Genomic DNA, 13,244 nt, shown 5'->3' on the forward strand with positions numbered 1-13,244 from the left:
GGTCTACTGAATGAGTTCCAGGACAGCCAGGGCTATGCAGAGAAACCCTGTCTTGAAAAACTTGAACAACTTTTTTAAAAAGTTTAATTTTAAAAGCAGAAAGAAAAGCAGAAATTCCCTTATCTCTATCCGAATCACCCTGAACTCATTTCCGTTCGCCAGGCACCCTGTCTGCGCACGAATGAGGAAATATTCCTAAGAAGGAATAGGCTGCACTGACAGCAGAGGTTCCCTCATCCTGGTTCTCACTTCACGTTTTGGATGCTGCAAGGCTGGGTGAGAGGAGACTCCAGGCAGCTGGGCTGCCCCGGGCACTGCCATGAACCACTTCCAGGCCATTCTGGCTCAGGTGCGGATGCTGCTCTCCAGCCAGCAGCCAAGGCAGGTTCAGGCCCTCCTGGACAGCCTGCTGGAAGAAGAGCTGCTCTCCCGGGAATACCACTGTGCCCTGCTCCGAGAGCCTGACGGCGAAGCTCTGGCCCGGAAGATTTCCCTGACCCTGCTGGAGAAAGGGGACTTAGGCTTGGCTTGCTCGAGCTGGGTCCATAGCAGGCTGCAGGACCCAGTGTTAGAGAGGGCCACCAGCTACAGGGACCATGGAGGTAAGCCGGCATCCCTTGGAGTCAAGAGCAGTGATGTGTGGCCAGACCTAAGGTGTCCTTTCCTCTCTGAAAGGGAAATCCGTGGACAGGATGCAGGGCGAGCTCTTGGAAACCCTGGGTGACTGAGTGCTGAGGGCATGTAGCATGCTTCCCACATTGAGCAGAGCATCCTCAGGGGATAACTGCTGACTACCTGCTTGATCCATGCCTAAGAGCCACCAACACTGGACTGCAAGGTGCACCATAGACAGAAGGACTCCTGTTTCTAGCAGACACACCATCTAGTTGGAAGACAGAAAGGTATAATTAGTCACTTCAGGTCAAAAACAGAGAAACTGCGTCTGGGGATGAAATTCAGTTGGTAGAGGGCTGGCCTAGCAAACACAAAGTACTCAGTTTGATCCCAGCATTGCTTAAAGGGGAAGTAATAGTGCACTTTTGTAATTTCATCACTTGGAAAGATGCAATCAGGAGAATTAGAAGCTCATCCTTGGCTGTACAGTGAGAGCAGCCTGTGCCACATGAGACCCTGTTTAAAAACATAGGGAAAGGGAGGTCATGGAAATAGGGGGTGAAAGAACTGGGGATCAAAGGGCAGTGTGTTTGTGTGTGTGTGTGAGAGAGAGAGAGAGAGAGAGAGAGAGAGAGACAGACAGACAGACAGACAGACACACACAGAGAGACAGAGAGAGAGAGAGAGAGAGAGAGAGAGAGAGAGAGAGAGAGATTGAAACAAAGAAAGAACTGTCTGGCAAAGGGATAGAGAAAAAGAAAGCCAGAGATGCCCAGAGAGAAAAGGGAAGGAGACAGGAAATAAAAGAGAGCTGGAAGGAAAGGATTGAAAATCTGGCAGGAGACAGAGACATGAAGAAATAGAAGCCAGTTCAGGAGGAAAGAGAAGGGGTGTCTTATTTTTTTTAATTGCATTTATTTCTTTGTGAGGGAGGTCAGAGGACAACTTATGGGAGTTTATTCTCTCCTTCCATGTGTGTTCCAGGGATTGAACTCAGGTCATCAATACCTTTACCACCTGTCCTGGTGTCTTAGGGTACCGCTTCAGTGTTCTTTCATTCACTTTCTTTGGTGCTGAGGATGGAACCCAGGTCTTTGTGTGTGCCGGCATGTACTCCATCACTGAGCTCCACCCTAGCCTGCTTCTACCTCTTAAGTCCAGAGAGAAGTGTCGCTGCCTCTGCTCCCATCCGTCCCTCCCTCAGCATGTCTGACTTCCTCCTCAGGAGCAAAGAGATGCTCACGCGGAGACAGAACTTTTTCTGTTCTCCATGTGTGCTGTTTGATATCAGATTGGGGCCTCTTTGGTCCCATCCTGCAATTGGTACCGATGGAGTCCTTGGAGCGTGTAGGGCACAGGTGAAATAATCCATACCCACTTCCCAGGTCTCCCACCCATCCCAGCCCTTTGAATGCATGCGTCCCTCATCTAATGCACAAAGCAGAGGCTAACTAGATGCTGCAAGGTAGGGAGTGGCAGAGGCTAGTTTAGAAGACAGACAAGTGCTCCTGAGTCTGACGGGGGTGGGGAGTGTTCAGTGTTTTTTGATGACTATGAAACACTAGACAATGCCGTGTTTCTGCTATGGCATATGCATTATATATCAGTGGGGCTGGCTGTTCTTGTGTATAAATTCCCAAGTCGATGGTATCCTTCCTCTGCTGAATACAGCTCTCCTTCTCTTCCTCCTAACATGGACACAGTAGGAAACCTTTACTCTCTTTCATCTCTCTGGATTTCCAACAGGGTGAAAGTGGTCAGTGTCATCCTACAGGGGCAGCTCTCCACCTGGGAAAGCAGTGCAAGTCTTCCTCTTTCTCCTGCCCACCACCAAGGGCAGCTCCCTCCCTCCCCTGATGCCCACACCTCAGCCACTGTTATTCCCTCTTCCTGAGTACACTGGTTCCTGTTTTTTAACTCTGTTTCCTTCCTGGGGGTGTAATATTTTGTTTTGGATCTCACGTGATTTCAGAAAATGGAAGTGGACTCAGGGTATGATCATCAGGGGCTGGGAGACAGAGGGGCATGTTCCCTATTCCCTCTTCCTGCCCTCCAAGCCAGCTCTGTTCCAGATTGGGGACACACACGGTGTGTGTGTGTGTGTGTGTGAGAGCGAGAGAGAGAGAGAGAGAGAGAGAGAGAGAGAGAGAGAGCGCAGACAGAGAGCAGACAGAGATGGAGAATGAGGGAAGGGAGGCCCCACAGGGAGGAAAGCACACTGACTGAATTCAAAAGAAAGTTGCAAAAAGGAAACCACTGGTGTTGGGTTTGCGCTCACTTGGGAACGATCTAGGCCCTCCACTTCCCTGACACTGCACTGGCTCCTGTATCACTGAGGAAAATCTGGATGATAGCACAGAGGCCTGCCACATTCTGGCTCTCATCAGCTCTCCGGCCTCAATCCCTGCTGTTGTCTACTCAGCCCCCCCCCCCCATGTCCCCAGTGTCCCCAGATGCATCTGCTCACTGCCTGCTTCAGGACCTTTGCATGTTCTCTCCTCTGCCCGGAGTACTCTTCCCCAGGAATCCTCTTGACCAACGGCTTAAAATGTCTTTAACTCTTGCTTCAAATATCACTTATCATCAAAGCCTACCCTGAGTATCCCAAGTCATGCAAGTCCCTCTCTGCTGTAATCCCGTGTTGAGGGGACAGGGACAAGAGGGTCTCTGGGGCTTTCTGGCTGTTACCCTAGTGCCGGGTTCAGCAGAGACTGTCTCAGGGGATAAAAGTGGAGAGAGATAGAACAGGACATTCAGTTCCCTCCCTTGACCTCTGCAAACACTTCACACACACACACACACACACACACACACACACACACACACAGAGCGCACATCCTGCCCAGACTGACTTCTTTTTAACCATCTATATAATTTATTATTGTGTTTTGTGTGTTTGTGAAGAAGCTCCATATGGACACAAACTTATGTTTTAATCATGATACGTCTCAAATGCCCTATGGTATCATCCTAGGGACACATTTGGCATGTAATACGTAATCGTTGAATGTTGGACGGTTTCGTATATGGATTGATGAGTGGATGGTGGATGCATATGTGGGTAGATGAATAGGTGTCAGTGAATGGATAGGTAAGGGAGTGGGTGAACATGATGGGTGGGTGGATGGATGAATGGATGGATGGATGGGTGGATGGATGAATGGATGGGTGGGTGGTGGATAGATGAATGGATGGGTGGATGAATGGATGGATGGATGAATGGATGGGTGGGTGGGTGGATGGATGGATGGATGAATGGTGAAAGGTAGTTGAATGAGTGGGTAGATTGATAAATGGATGTATGACTATGGGAGTAGGTTTATGGATGGATAGGTAGATGAGTGAGTAGGTAAATAGGTGAGGTAGAAGAAGGTAGATAGGTGGATATGTGAGTGCATGGGTGGATGGGTAGGTGAATAGATGGATGAATGGATAGATGTGTATGTGTACATACGTATTATGTATTTATGAATGGATGGATGGGTAAATAGGGGTGGACAGATGGATGAACATATACAGGTCATGCACTACCACCATTCTCTCTTTACAACTGAATAAGCCGAGGCCTGGAGAAGTTAAGTAACCACATGCCTTGGAGCTAGGAGAGGGCTATTTCATCTAAAGAGAGAGGACCCATTCCAGACTTTTCTGCTTGACTTCCTTTTCTGAACAGCCCCGGGATCCAGAAAATCTACCAGAACAGGTGAGCAATCTCTAAACTTTGATGGGCTGATGGCAGGTGGTGGCCTGCCCTCACTGCAACCGTATAAGAAAGTCCTGTCTGGAAGAAGACCTGGAAGGCTGGCTCTGGTCTACAGAGAGCAACCTGTGTACACACAGCCCCAGGAGAGCTCCAGGGAGTCCGGAGCTCATGGTTTCATCCTGAGGAAAGTCAGTGGGCTCAATGAGAAATCAAATCAGACACTCAGACAGAAGCTAGTCAGTCACAGCTGATAGCCCCTGAGAGGGTAGCCACAAGCCAGGGAAGGGCAAACTCGGAAGGGTCCTGATGAAAAAATTAGCTGTAAAATACAGGTTACAGGAGTCACAGAGTCACTGTTCTGACATTTAATGTGAGACACGAACATTCCCTCTTCCAGTCAGCTGCTTCTGACTCCGAGACATCAAAACTGGTGTCTTAGGTGACCATGGTCTGGTGTGAACAGGAGAGGGTAGGCCCAGTCTTGGGTTTGTCGATGAGCTAGGAAGTCTTTTGATCTTTATTTTCTCTGATATTCAGGACATCCCTTCCAGACTCCTGGCTCTGGAATAGTTTTTAATGCAGCATACTCTGTTTTGTGTACTACATTACTGCACACTGTCTCGGGGACTCTGGGATTTCTTCATATGGGTTCCACTCTGGGAAACACAGCATAAAGTCTCCCTCTAGGATGCTACCTGATTTATTGGAAAGGGGCGTTCCCTAGCCCCCAGCTTCCTTCCCCATTTGGAAGTTAGGGTGAGGGACTGCCCATATGGGCTCCTCCCTCTTCCAGGTGTCTTCCCCAGCTCCTGCCCTGTTCCCAGCAGCATGCCTCCTTACCTTCTGGACTCAGTTTTTCCCCTGGTATGCCTCCCAGCAGTTAGCCTGTGGCTCTTTCACTTCCAGAAGCCACGAAAGGAGAAGTGCCTGTGCTGGGAAGGGGAAGTTGGCACTTCCAGGAGGATTTTCCCAGCCTGCTCGGTGTTCTCTTGCCTCAGAACTTGGCTCCTGACCAAGCCAGGGACTATTGCTGATTCTGATGCTATTGCCTTGAGTGGCTCACCTGGACCCTTCCTTCTGGTCACCTCCTGGGCACTTCATGTCTCCCTCCAGCACACTTTATTCATCCCCCAACCTTCTGCAATCTACTTCTTGATGAATCCATTTATAAACCATATTGACTTACCAAATTCATTAGCTTTCCTATTTGCCTATCCACTCACTTGTCACCTACCTTCCTACCAGCGGGTGAATCCATTTACATCCCCATCCATCTGGAAGTGGAATTCTCACATAACTTCCTGCCTTCCTAACTTGTAACATGCCACCTTTATCCTAACTTACCATTTTTGTCTCCTCCCCAAGTCACTTATTTAGCTCCCACTGGGAATTAAGTGTATCCCAAGAACCATGAGGCAAGAAGACACTTATGGCAAGTGAAGGGACTGTCTTAGGACTCAAGCCAGCCTTGATCAGTAAAACAGTTGCCCTCCATCCATGCAGACAATTCCAGAATTGGGTGTGCCCACACACACGGACATTTTTGTACATCTGTACATGTTTGGGGAGTGGGGTGTGCATGCACATGCGTATACATGTGAATAGACATCAAAGATCACTTGGTGATCACTCTTGACCTTTTGTTTTGAGACAGAGTCTCACTAATTGCTCAGCACTAAGGCCATCAAGTCCTAGTGATCCTCCTGCTCTGGGATCATTGGTGCAGAGGACCATGCCAGTTTTTACTTGGGTGCTGGGATCTGAGTTCAGATCCTCATGTTTGTACAGTAAACACTTTGACAGTGGAGCATCTCCTAGTTCCCAAATAGGGCTTTAAGGAATAGATTGCCCAGGGCTGGGTTGACCCTTCCTTTCCATACCTTGTCTCCATTTACCTCATACTGGGAGGGTATAATTTGCTGCCTATGCTATCCTGTGCCCTTCCTTTGCTTCCCCATCTTCACTGACCTCTGATGGGTACCAGTATTGTTCTGAATCTCCAGCATTATTCTTCTGGGTGCTGATATGGCACCCAGTCACAGTTCAGAAACTGTCTGCACAGGCATGGGCACACTGCTCTTAGTTATTGTGACACATGGGTCTGGGATCTAGGGATGTCGAGGATGTAGAGAAACCAGGTAAGAGCCCAGGTACATGGTGCTGCCAGCCAGGTGTATTCAAGCTGAGCCCTATTGTAACACAGACTCGCCTTGGTAATGCAACTCTGGGGTGGCTGGGGGCCATCAGAACTAGCTGCCTCTAAAAACAAGAAGGGACCTCACATGTGTCTCAGAAGAGCAGAGTATCTGATGCCAGTACTTCAACTCGGCTCCAGGTCATGAGGCTGGGAGTGGGGCAAAGTGAGATTTCTACTGTTAACTGTTTTCCCCTACCAAACAAAAGCTGTTTCAAGTTGACTCCTAGCATTTCTCATTTGTCTGTCTACTTCCCTCTTGGGACTTAGCAAGCAGTGATGATGGCTATAAAACTGTCACCATACAAAGACAGTTACTGCACACATTTTACCCACGGGGAAACGAAGGCTCTCAGATGGGAATCGAGGGGCTTAAGGTCACCCAGCTGCCAGGAACAGCCATGTCACCCTTTGTCTCCCAGAAGTCACCCACTTTGGTGCCACGCTCACAGTCCCCCTACCACCCACACGAGGATTTCCTTGACGTGTTTTCCCAAACCATTCACGTTTATAATTCATTTTCAAAGCAAGTTTTGTTTTCTGCGACAAGGAGGGGAAAGAGTCCAAACAGCAGTGTTGTCTTCGGCAGGGTCTCATGTAGCTAGTCTGGCCTCCAATTCTCTGCAGCATTTGGGGTGACCTTAAAGGTCGGATTCTACTGAATTCTGGGATCGCATGTATGCACCACCACATCTGGTTTGTGCAGTGGATTAAAGGGCTTCCTATATAGGAGGCAAGCACCTCACCAACTGAGCCCCAGCCCCAGCCCCAGCTCCAGCCCCAGCCCCAGCAAGTCATTTTTAAAGAAAAAAATCAAGCAGTATTTGTAGATTCGAGCTAGATATTGCTCCCTGATGGGGAGCTGCCAGCTGTGAGCAGAGTCACCCAAACCAGAATTTTTTTTCACTGATGTCACCTGAAGGATGGGCAGAGTGAAAAGGTACTCACTCTCTCCGTCTGTGACTCATTGTTGCTGATCACCACAGTGAAGTCGCCCTGAGCCAGCGAGCTCTCAGGCTTCACACTTAGAGTCAACATTCCGTGTGCAACTTGGGTTTTAATTCAACATGTAGGAATAAAAATGATGGCCCTGCCAGAGAAATCCAAAGCAGTTTGCTGCGTCCACGAGGGTGACACTAGGGAGCAGGAGCTAGCACTCCCCACAAGCCTAACAGCTCTTTGGTGTCTTGTGGGCATGCGTGGGAATCTGATGCAGGCCCTGTCCTGCAGAAGATGGCAGAGACGGTAGCGGGCACCAGTGTGGATCCATAGCAATCATCCTTTCAGGTGTCTTAGCCAATGTGCAGCCTTCTGTGGTCACCCAATTTGGCTTGCAATGAGGAACTGAAATTAAATAAGAAGCTGTGGGTGGCTAAGGGAGTATGGGCAAATTAGAGGGTATCCAGCTACAGGATATGAACCGTTTGGGCTTTATTGACATTTTCAGTTGGTCCCCTACTTGCTTCCTTTGCATGCTAGCTAAGCTCTGGGCTCCTGACTGGTCTAGGGAGGCAGGTGAGTGGGGAGGTCACCCGCTTCTCACCTGGACATCTGAGGACCTTCTTGAAGAAGTCTAGCACACCAGGAGGGACACCCGAACCCCAGACACTGTGCATCTCTGCCCTCCACATCATGCGTGGCCTGGTTCCTTGCCCTTCTGGGTCCTACCTGCCGGAGTTGCAAGGTAAAAAGGAGGGTAGGCAAAACTGACGTGACGAGAGCTTTCATGAGCGTGGTGAGGGGCTGCCGGACAGACAGAGTCGTTGCTGCTGCGAGTTACCAACTAGAGGAGGTAAGAAAAGGGGTCTGTGTCCCACTGAGGTGGGCTTAGTGGAAAGTCTTTTCATTTGAGAGACACTGGAAACATCTAGATGCCTGGCAAAGAGTCTTTCTCAGCATTCAGATGTCTAAGGGCTGTGCTGGCAGCACTCAGCTCTGCTGAGGTTTGGGGGTTATCTGGTCTTTCATCTCCTCTCTTTTTTTCCCTCCTTTTTCTCCTTCTCTGCTTCCCTGAGGATATTGAACCAAGATCCTGGGCACGCTAAATAAGCTCTCTACCCCTGAGCTACATCTCAAGCCCAGCTCTGTCTTTGGGTAGCGGAGGCGTGCCTCTGTAGGAGACCTCTACCCCATCCCTGGGAAGCTTAACACTCCCCAAACTGTAATCGGGCCTGGTGTGTGTCTTGTAGGCACAGAGCTTCTAGCAGGCTCTACTCTCTCTGGTCTCCGAGTGGTTTTGAGGAGTAGGTGCAGGGACAGACGGTGATCATTGACTCTTTCGTGGAGAATCTGCTTTGGAGACAGCGCAGGAGGTTCACCACCAGGCTACACTCTTGGCTGCATCTGTGTTGTGCCTCTGAACCACCGCTAAGCTCCGAGTTTCAGTTTTCCTCAGCGGTCACACAGCGGGCTCACAGGAATGTGTCCGTGGGTAGGGTAATGAGAATCAAGCAGTGCAGCGTAGTACCTGATTCTCTGTAGTAACCTCCTGTCATGGGGGTCCTTGGTAAATGTTACTCTATGGTTAGAAGGGGTTGGACCCCTTTTCTCAGACGACCCTGAAATGTACCCACTAAACCATAGTGGCAAGTGTTCAAGCAGTTGACGGTTCTGCGTGGGAAGTAGTGTTTTAGGTGGGGAGAGAGGTCAGAATCGAACTTGACCGAGCCCTTCAGCCGCAGATTAGGAAATCTAGCCATGAAAGGGGAAGTGACCTCTCCAAGGAGGCATGTCCTGGAAAAGCAGAGGGTCTAAGAGCTTTATTAGTGAGTATCAGTCTAAATGCCCCAAGGAGCAGCTTATCCATAGTTGTTGGACTGAGTGGAGAGAAACAGAGGCCAGGGCTGTAGGTGAGATGGCCTGCAAAGTCAAACACCTGCCCTGCCTCAACTCTGAAGCCCTTTCCTCCTAAGCAAGAGCTGGCCCAAGTGAGATCTGCCTGGAGGGTGAGTCTCTGGGGACACTCAGTCCATGCAAACTGGGTTTGCCATGTGGATGCTTCTGAGAAAGCACGTGGTCAGTGTCGCGAGCAGGAGGGAGGGTGCTTATCTCTTTCTTTGGCCCAAAGCTGGAGGTGCAGATAGAAAGTGAAAGGCGGAGGGTGGGGGGAGCCGCCACAGAGCAGGAGTGAGGTGGCTGCCAGGAGCCTGCCCGCCCCAAGCTCCTAGGAGCCGCTGAGGCGCTGGCGGCCGGAAGAGGACTAGCAGAGCGCGCGGGAGTTGGGGCATTGCCTTGGTAGATGTCTCTAAGGTGCGACTGGGAATCTTAAGTTCTGAGGCCGGCAACTCTTTGCCTGAGATCAGAAGGCCAGGCTGGAAAGAGCTGGAGGGTGTGCAGACGGTAGGGAGGCTTCTCCGATCCTGGACTGCGTGAGGGACTTGGGAGCTGGGAGTCAGAGCCCCTAGGCTGTGCGCAAAGCTCACGGGAGGGCATGAGGTGGGGGAGGGGCGCGGGGAGCAAGGGAGGAGAGACAGCCTTGCAGAGTGTTTGCCGCTCTAGCAGACAGGCAGGTGTGCACCTCACCAGTCCTCGACATCTACCCAGGGACGCGCACAAAGGAGGGACCCGGGACCTTGGACCAGGGAACTCCCTTCTCTGGACCTTCATTTGCCTGTTGGGACATACCACTTTGGAGTCTGGGTACAGGGCACTTCTTGCAAGGATTTTTGCACGTAGGGTGCAGAGTTCTGGCAATGACCATCTAGGGGGTGAGGCAGAGGCATCTGCCTTACTTTGCCACATCCTTTAAAGAGAGTTGCAATGAATGCCAGGAGGGGTGGGGAGAGTTCTCCTGGAGACCCAGGCAGTTATAAGGGCAGCCACTGTGCCTAGCTTTGTATGGGACCCTAAGCAAATACTCTCCTTCTACAGAGTCCCACAGCTCCCTTCTCCCAGGCCTAATGCACCTAGTCCCTCACAAAGCGGACCTCTTCCTCTCAAGGCCAGCGGTTCCTCACTTCTGAGCAAAATCTTAAGCAATGATTCCAAATAAATAAATATAATTTCTCAGGCAGATTGATGAAACTTAATCAAGGAAACTTGGCTTTCCTCCTTTGTAGCCTGGTGTAGCCAAAGGGCGTCACCTTCCCACTGCAAATCCCGCTTTCCTGGAGGCTCGGAATGAAGGTGGGGAGAAGCCCTCACAGATGCATGAGCAGCACGTCCAGTAGCCCAGGTTTGGGAAATCTGGGAGGCTGTTGATGGCAGGTCCCTGGTCACATGGTCTGCAAGGTCCCTAGCTCTGCCCCAGGCTCGGTCCGCTGGTACCAGCCCCCCCACCCAAGGTCTCAGGCAGGCCCTGGAGTACCAGGCCCTGCCTCTGTCCTACAGGTGTTCCCTAGGTGCACAGTCTGGGAACCTGGGTTAACTAACCTCTCCGTGCTAATTTTGGCAACTTTCAAGGAGAAGCACTAATGTGATCTGGGGAAACTGAGTCTGGGGAAGTGGTCTTTTGTTGTTGTTTTTAAGTACATGCTAATATATTCACATATATTAATTTACTTTAAACTCATAATCAAGCAATATATAATTTATATATACACATAACCTATAAAAGTATATATAATCACATTTATTAATTAATATGTTTATGTTTGATTTTGCTTTGTCAAAAGTCCTAAAACAAGCTGTTGAGAGGATTTGAACCCAGATCTTCTGAGAACCCTGTCTGCTGCCTGGGTAGCAGACGTGAATTCCCACGAATGTTCGTGGGCTCTGAGCAGACTATCAAAGAGAAACCAGGCAGTTAGTAGAGCAGAGGTCATCTGATGGGCCAGATATTTTATTTGGCGTATATTCTGGAAATAAACTGGAGGATGCTGCGCCAAGGCCCTGTCTCAGGCAATCAGGAGGATGCTGTGCCAAGGCCCTGTCTCAGGCAATCAGGGGAGTGGCTAGGGCGGGGAAGCTTCTAGCTTTGACTCTCAGGCTTCTCTTCAGTCATCCTGGCTGACAAGTGGCTTCCCTTCACCCTCACTGCTCTGTAGAACATGCAAAACACAAGAGATTTCTGGACAGCTGTCCAACTCATGCAGGAGTGCTTTGGAAACCCACTAGTGTGTGTCAGAAGGAAAGGGCTTTGAGAGAACTGGTGCACACCCAAAAGAGTGTCACAAAGAGGCAGTGGCCGAGGAAGCTTCTCACTCGGGGAACCCTTACTCAAAAGAGAATGTGGGCTTCTCTGTCAGTGTCTTTAACAGACTAGTGATTTCCTCCTCGTCCCCCTGCTCTTCCTCCACTTCCTCATTCTGGTCTCACTCTCTCATTCCTTCCCCCTTCTTCTCTTTCTCTCCCTCCTCTTTGTAATTGCATTCTGTTTATTATTTATCTAGCTGTGGTGTGGGAAGGGGCGGCACATGTACCAACATGCGTATGTGAAGGTCAGAGGACAACCCTGCAAGAGTTGGTTCTCTCCTTCCACCACGTGGGTCCTGGAGATTGAATGTAGCTCGTCAGGCTTAGCCGCAGGCGCCTTTACCCACTGGGCCACTGGGCACATCTTGCTAGCTCTCTCCCCTCTTTTGAGATAAGGTCTAGATGTAGCTCAGCGAGACTCAAACATGCCATCCTCCTGCTCAGGTCCCCTGAGAGTTGGGGGTTCCAGGGGGTTGCCACTACGTTAACACAGTGCTGGAGAAGTTGATGCTATTTCAATAGTGCTGTCTTGTTTTGGTGGCAGATGGCATCATTGTTTCCTGGCAGCTCAAGACAATGATAGAAAGTATTACTGTAAAATCATGGTGAAAACGTGCAACCTAAATCTACTACTGAGCATGCTCATAGTGTTCTGGAACCATCGCTACCTCTGTCTCTAGAATTTTCCACCCCACTCCCAAATGAAAACTCTGAGCAATGGAGCAGTAACTCCCCCTCTCCTGGTCCCTGGTGACTTCCATTCTGCATCTGGCTCTCTGATTCCGACTGCTCTGAGTGTTTTGTGTAAGTGCAGTCCTTCAGTGTCTGGCTTCCTTTGTTAGCACATCTTCAGGGTTCATCTCTGCTGCACCCCGGGAACGAGCACCACAAGGGAAGACTATCCTAACACAGAGAGACCATGTGTCATGCTCATAGGCAGCTTTGGGTGTACGCAGCTTGTTTCTGCCTTTGAACTTTGCCTTATTTTCCTTTTTTGTTGTATTTGTAGTTGTTTGGGTTATAATTTTGATATCTGGGTATAAGTTCTCACTCTGTACCCCAAGCTGGCAATCTCCTGACTCTACCTCTGCCTCTGCAAAGTGCCAAGATTACAAATGAAGTGAGCACGACCACGCCCAGCAGCCTATATTGTAATATTGATGTCAATAATCTGTTTGGCTACTTGTTTTTAATTTCAAAATTTTCTTTTTTTCTTTTATGTTTTAGTCTCATTCTAGCCCCGAATGGCTCCATGCTATGTTCAGTGCCATCATCTCCTTCAGCCTCCAAATGGCTTCATGCTATGTTCAGTACCATCATCTCCTTCAGCCTCCAAATGGCTTCATGCTATGTTCAGCCAGAGGGTTTCATTTATTTCTTAGTACATTTATTCATTTATTTGGTTGTGTAGGTTTGGGAGCCAGTACCATGGCATGCCTGTGCAGATCAGAGGACATCCTGTGGAAGCCAATTCTCTCCTTCCAGCTTGTGGCTCCTGGGAACCCCCTTTACCCGCTGAGTAATCTCTACCACCTGAGTAACTTTCTTTTAAAATAAGTATATTTGAGTAAGACAGGGACACACATCTGTAACCCCAGC

The 13,244-nt window shown here is 49.6% G+C and overlaps 1 protein-coding gene across 1 annotated transcript in view; it reads left to right on the forward strand.

Moving 5' to 3' along the window:
- The first annotated feature begins 319 nt into the window (after positions 1 to 319).
- The window catches only part of Ciita (class II major histocompatibility complex transactivator), a 50,515-nt gene continuing 37,590 nt past the window's right edge, over positions 320 to 13,244 (forward strand). Inside the window, exon 1 of the mRNA XM_041676339.1 lies at positions 320 to 602. Coding sequence (XP_041532273.1) covers positions 320 to 602 — 283 coding nt within the window. The remainder of the gene's footprint in view (positions 603 to 13,244) is intronic.

The sequence above is a fragment of the Microtus oregoni genome, unplaced genomic scaffold (assembly GCF_018167655.1).
Source record: "Microtus oregoni isolate MIOR12 unplaced genomic scaffold, Mior012 000027F_ref0000203, whole genome shotgun sequence".
NCBI classification, from domain to species: Eukaryota; Metazoa; Chordata; class Mammalia; order Rodentia; family Cricetidae; genus Microtus; species Microtus oregoni.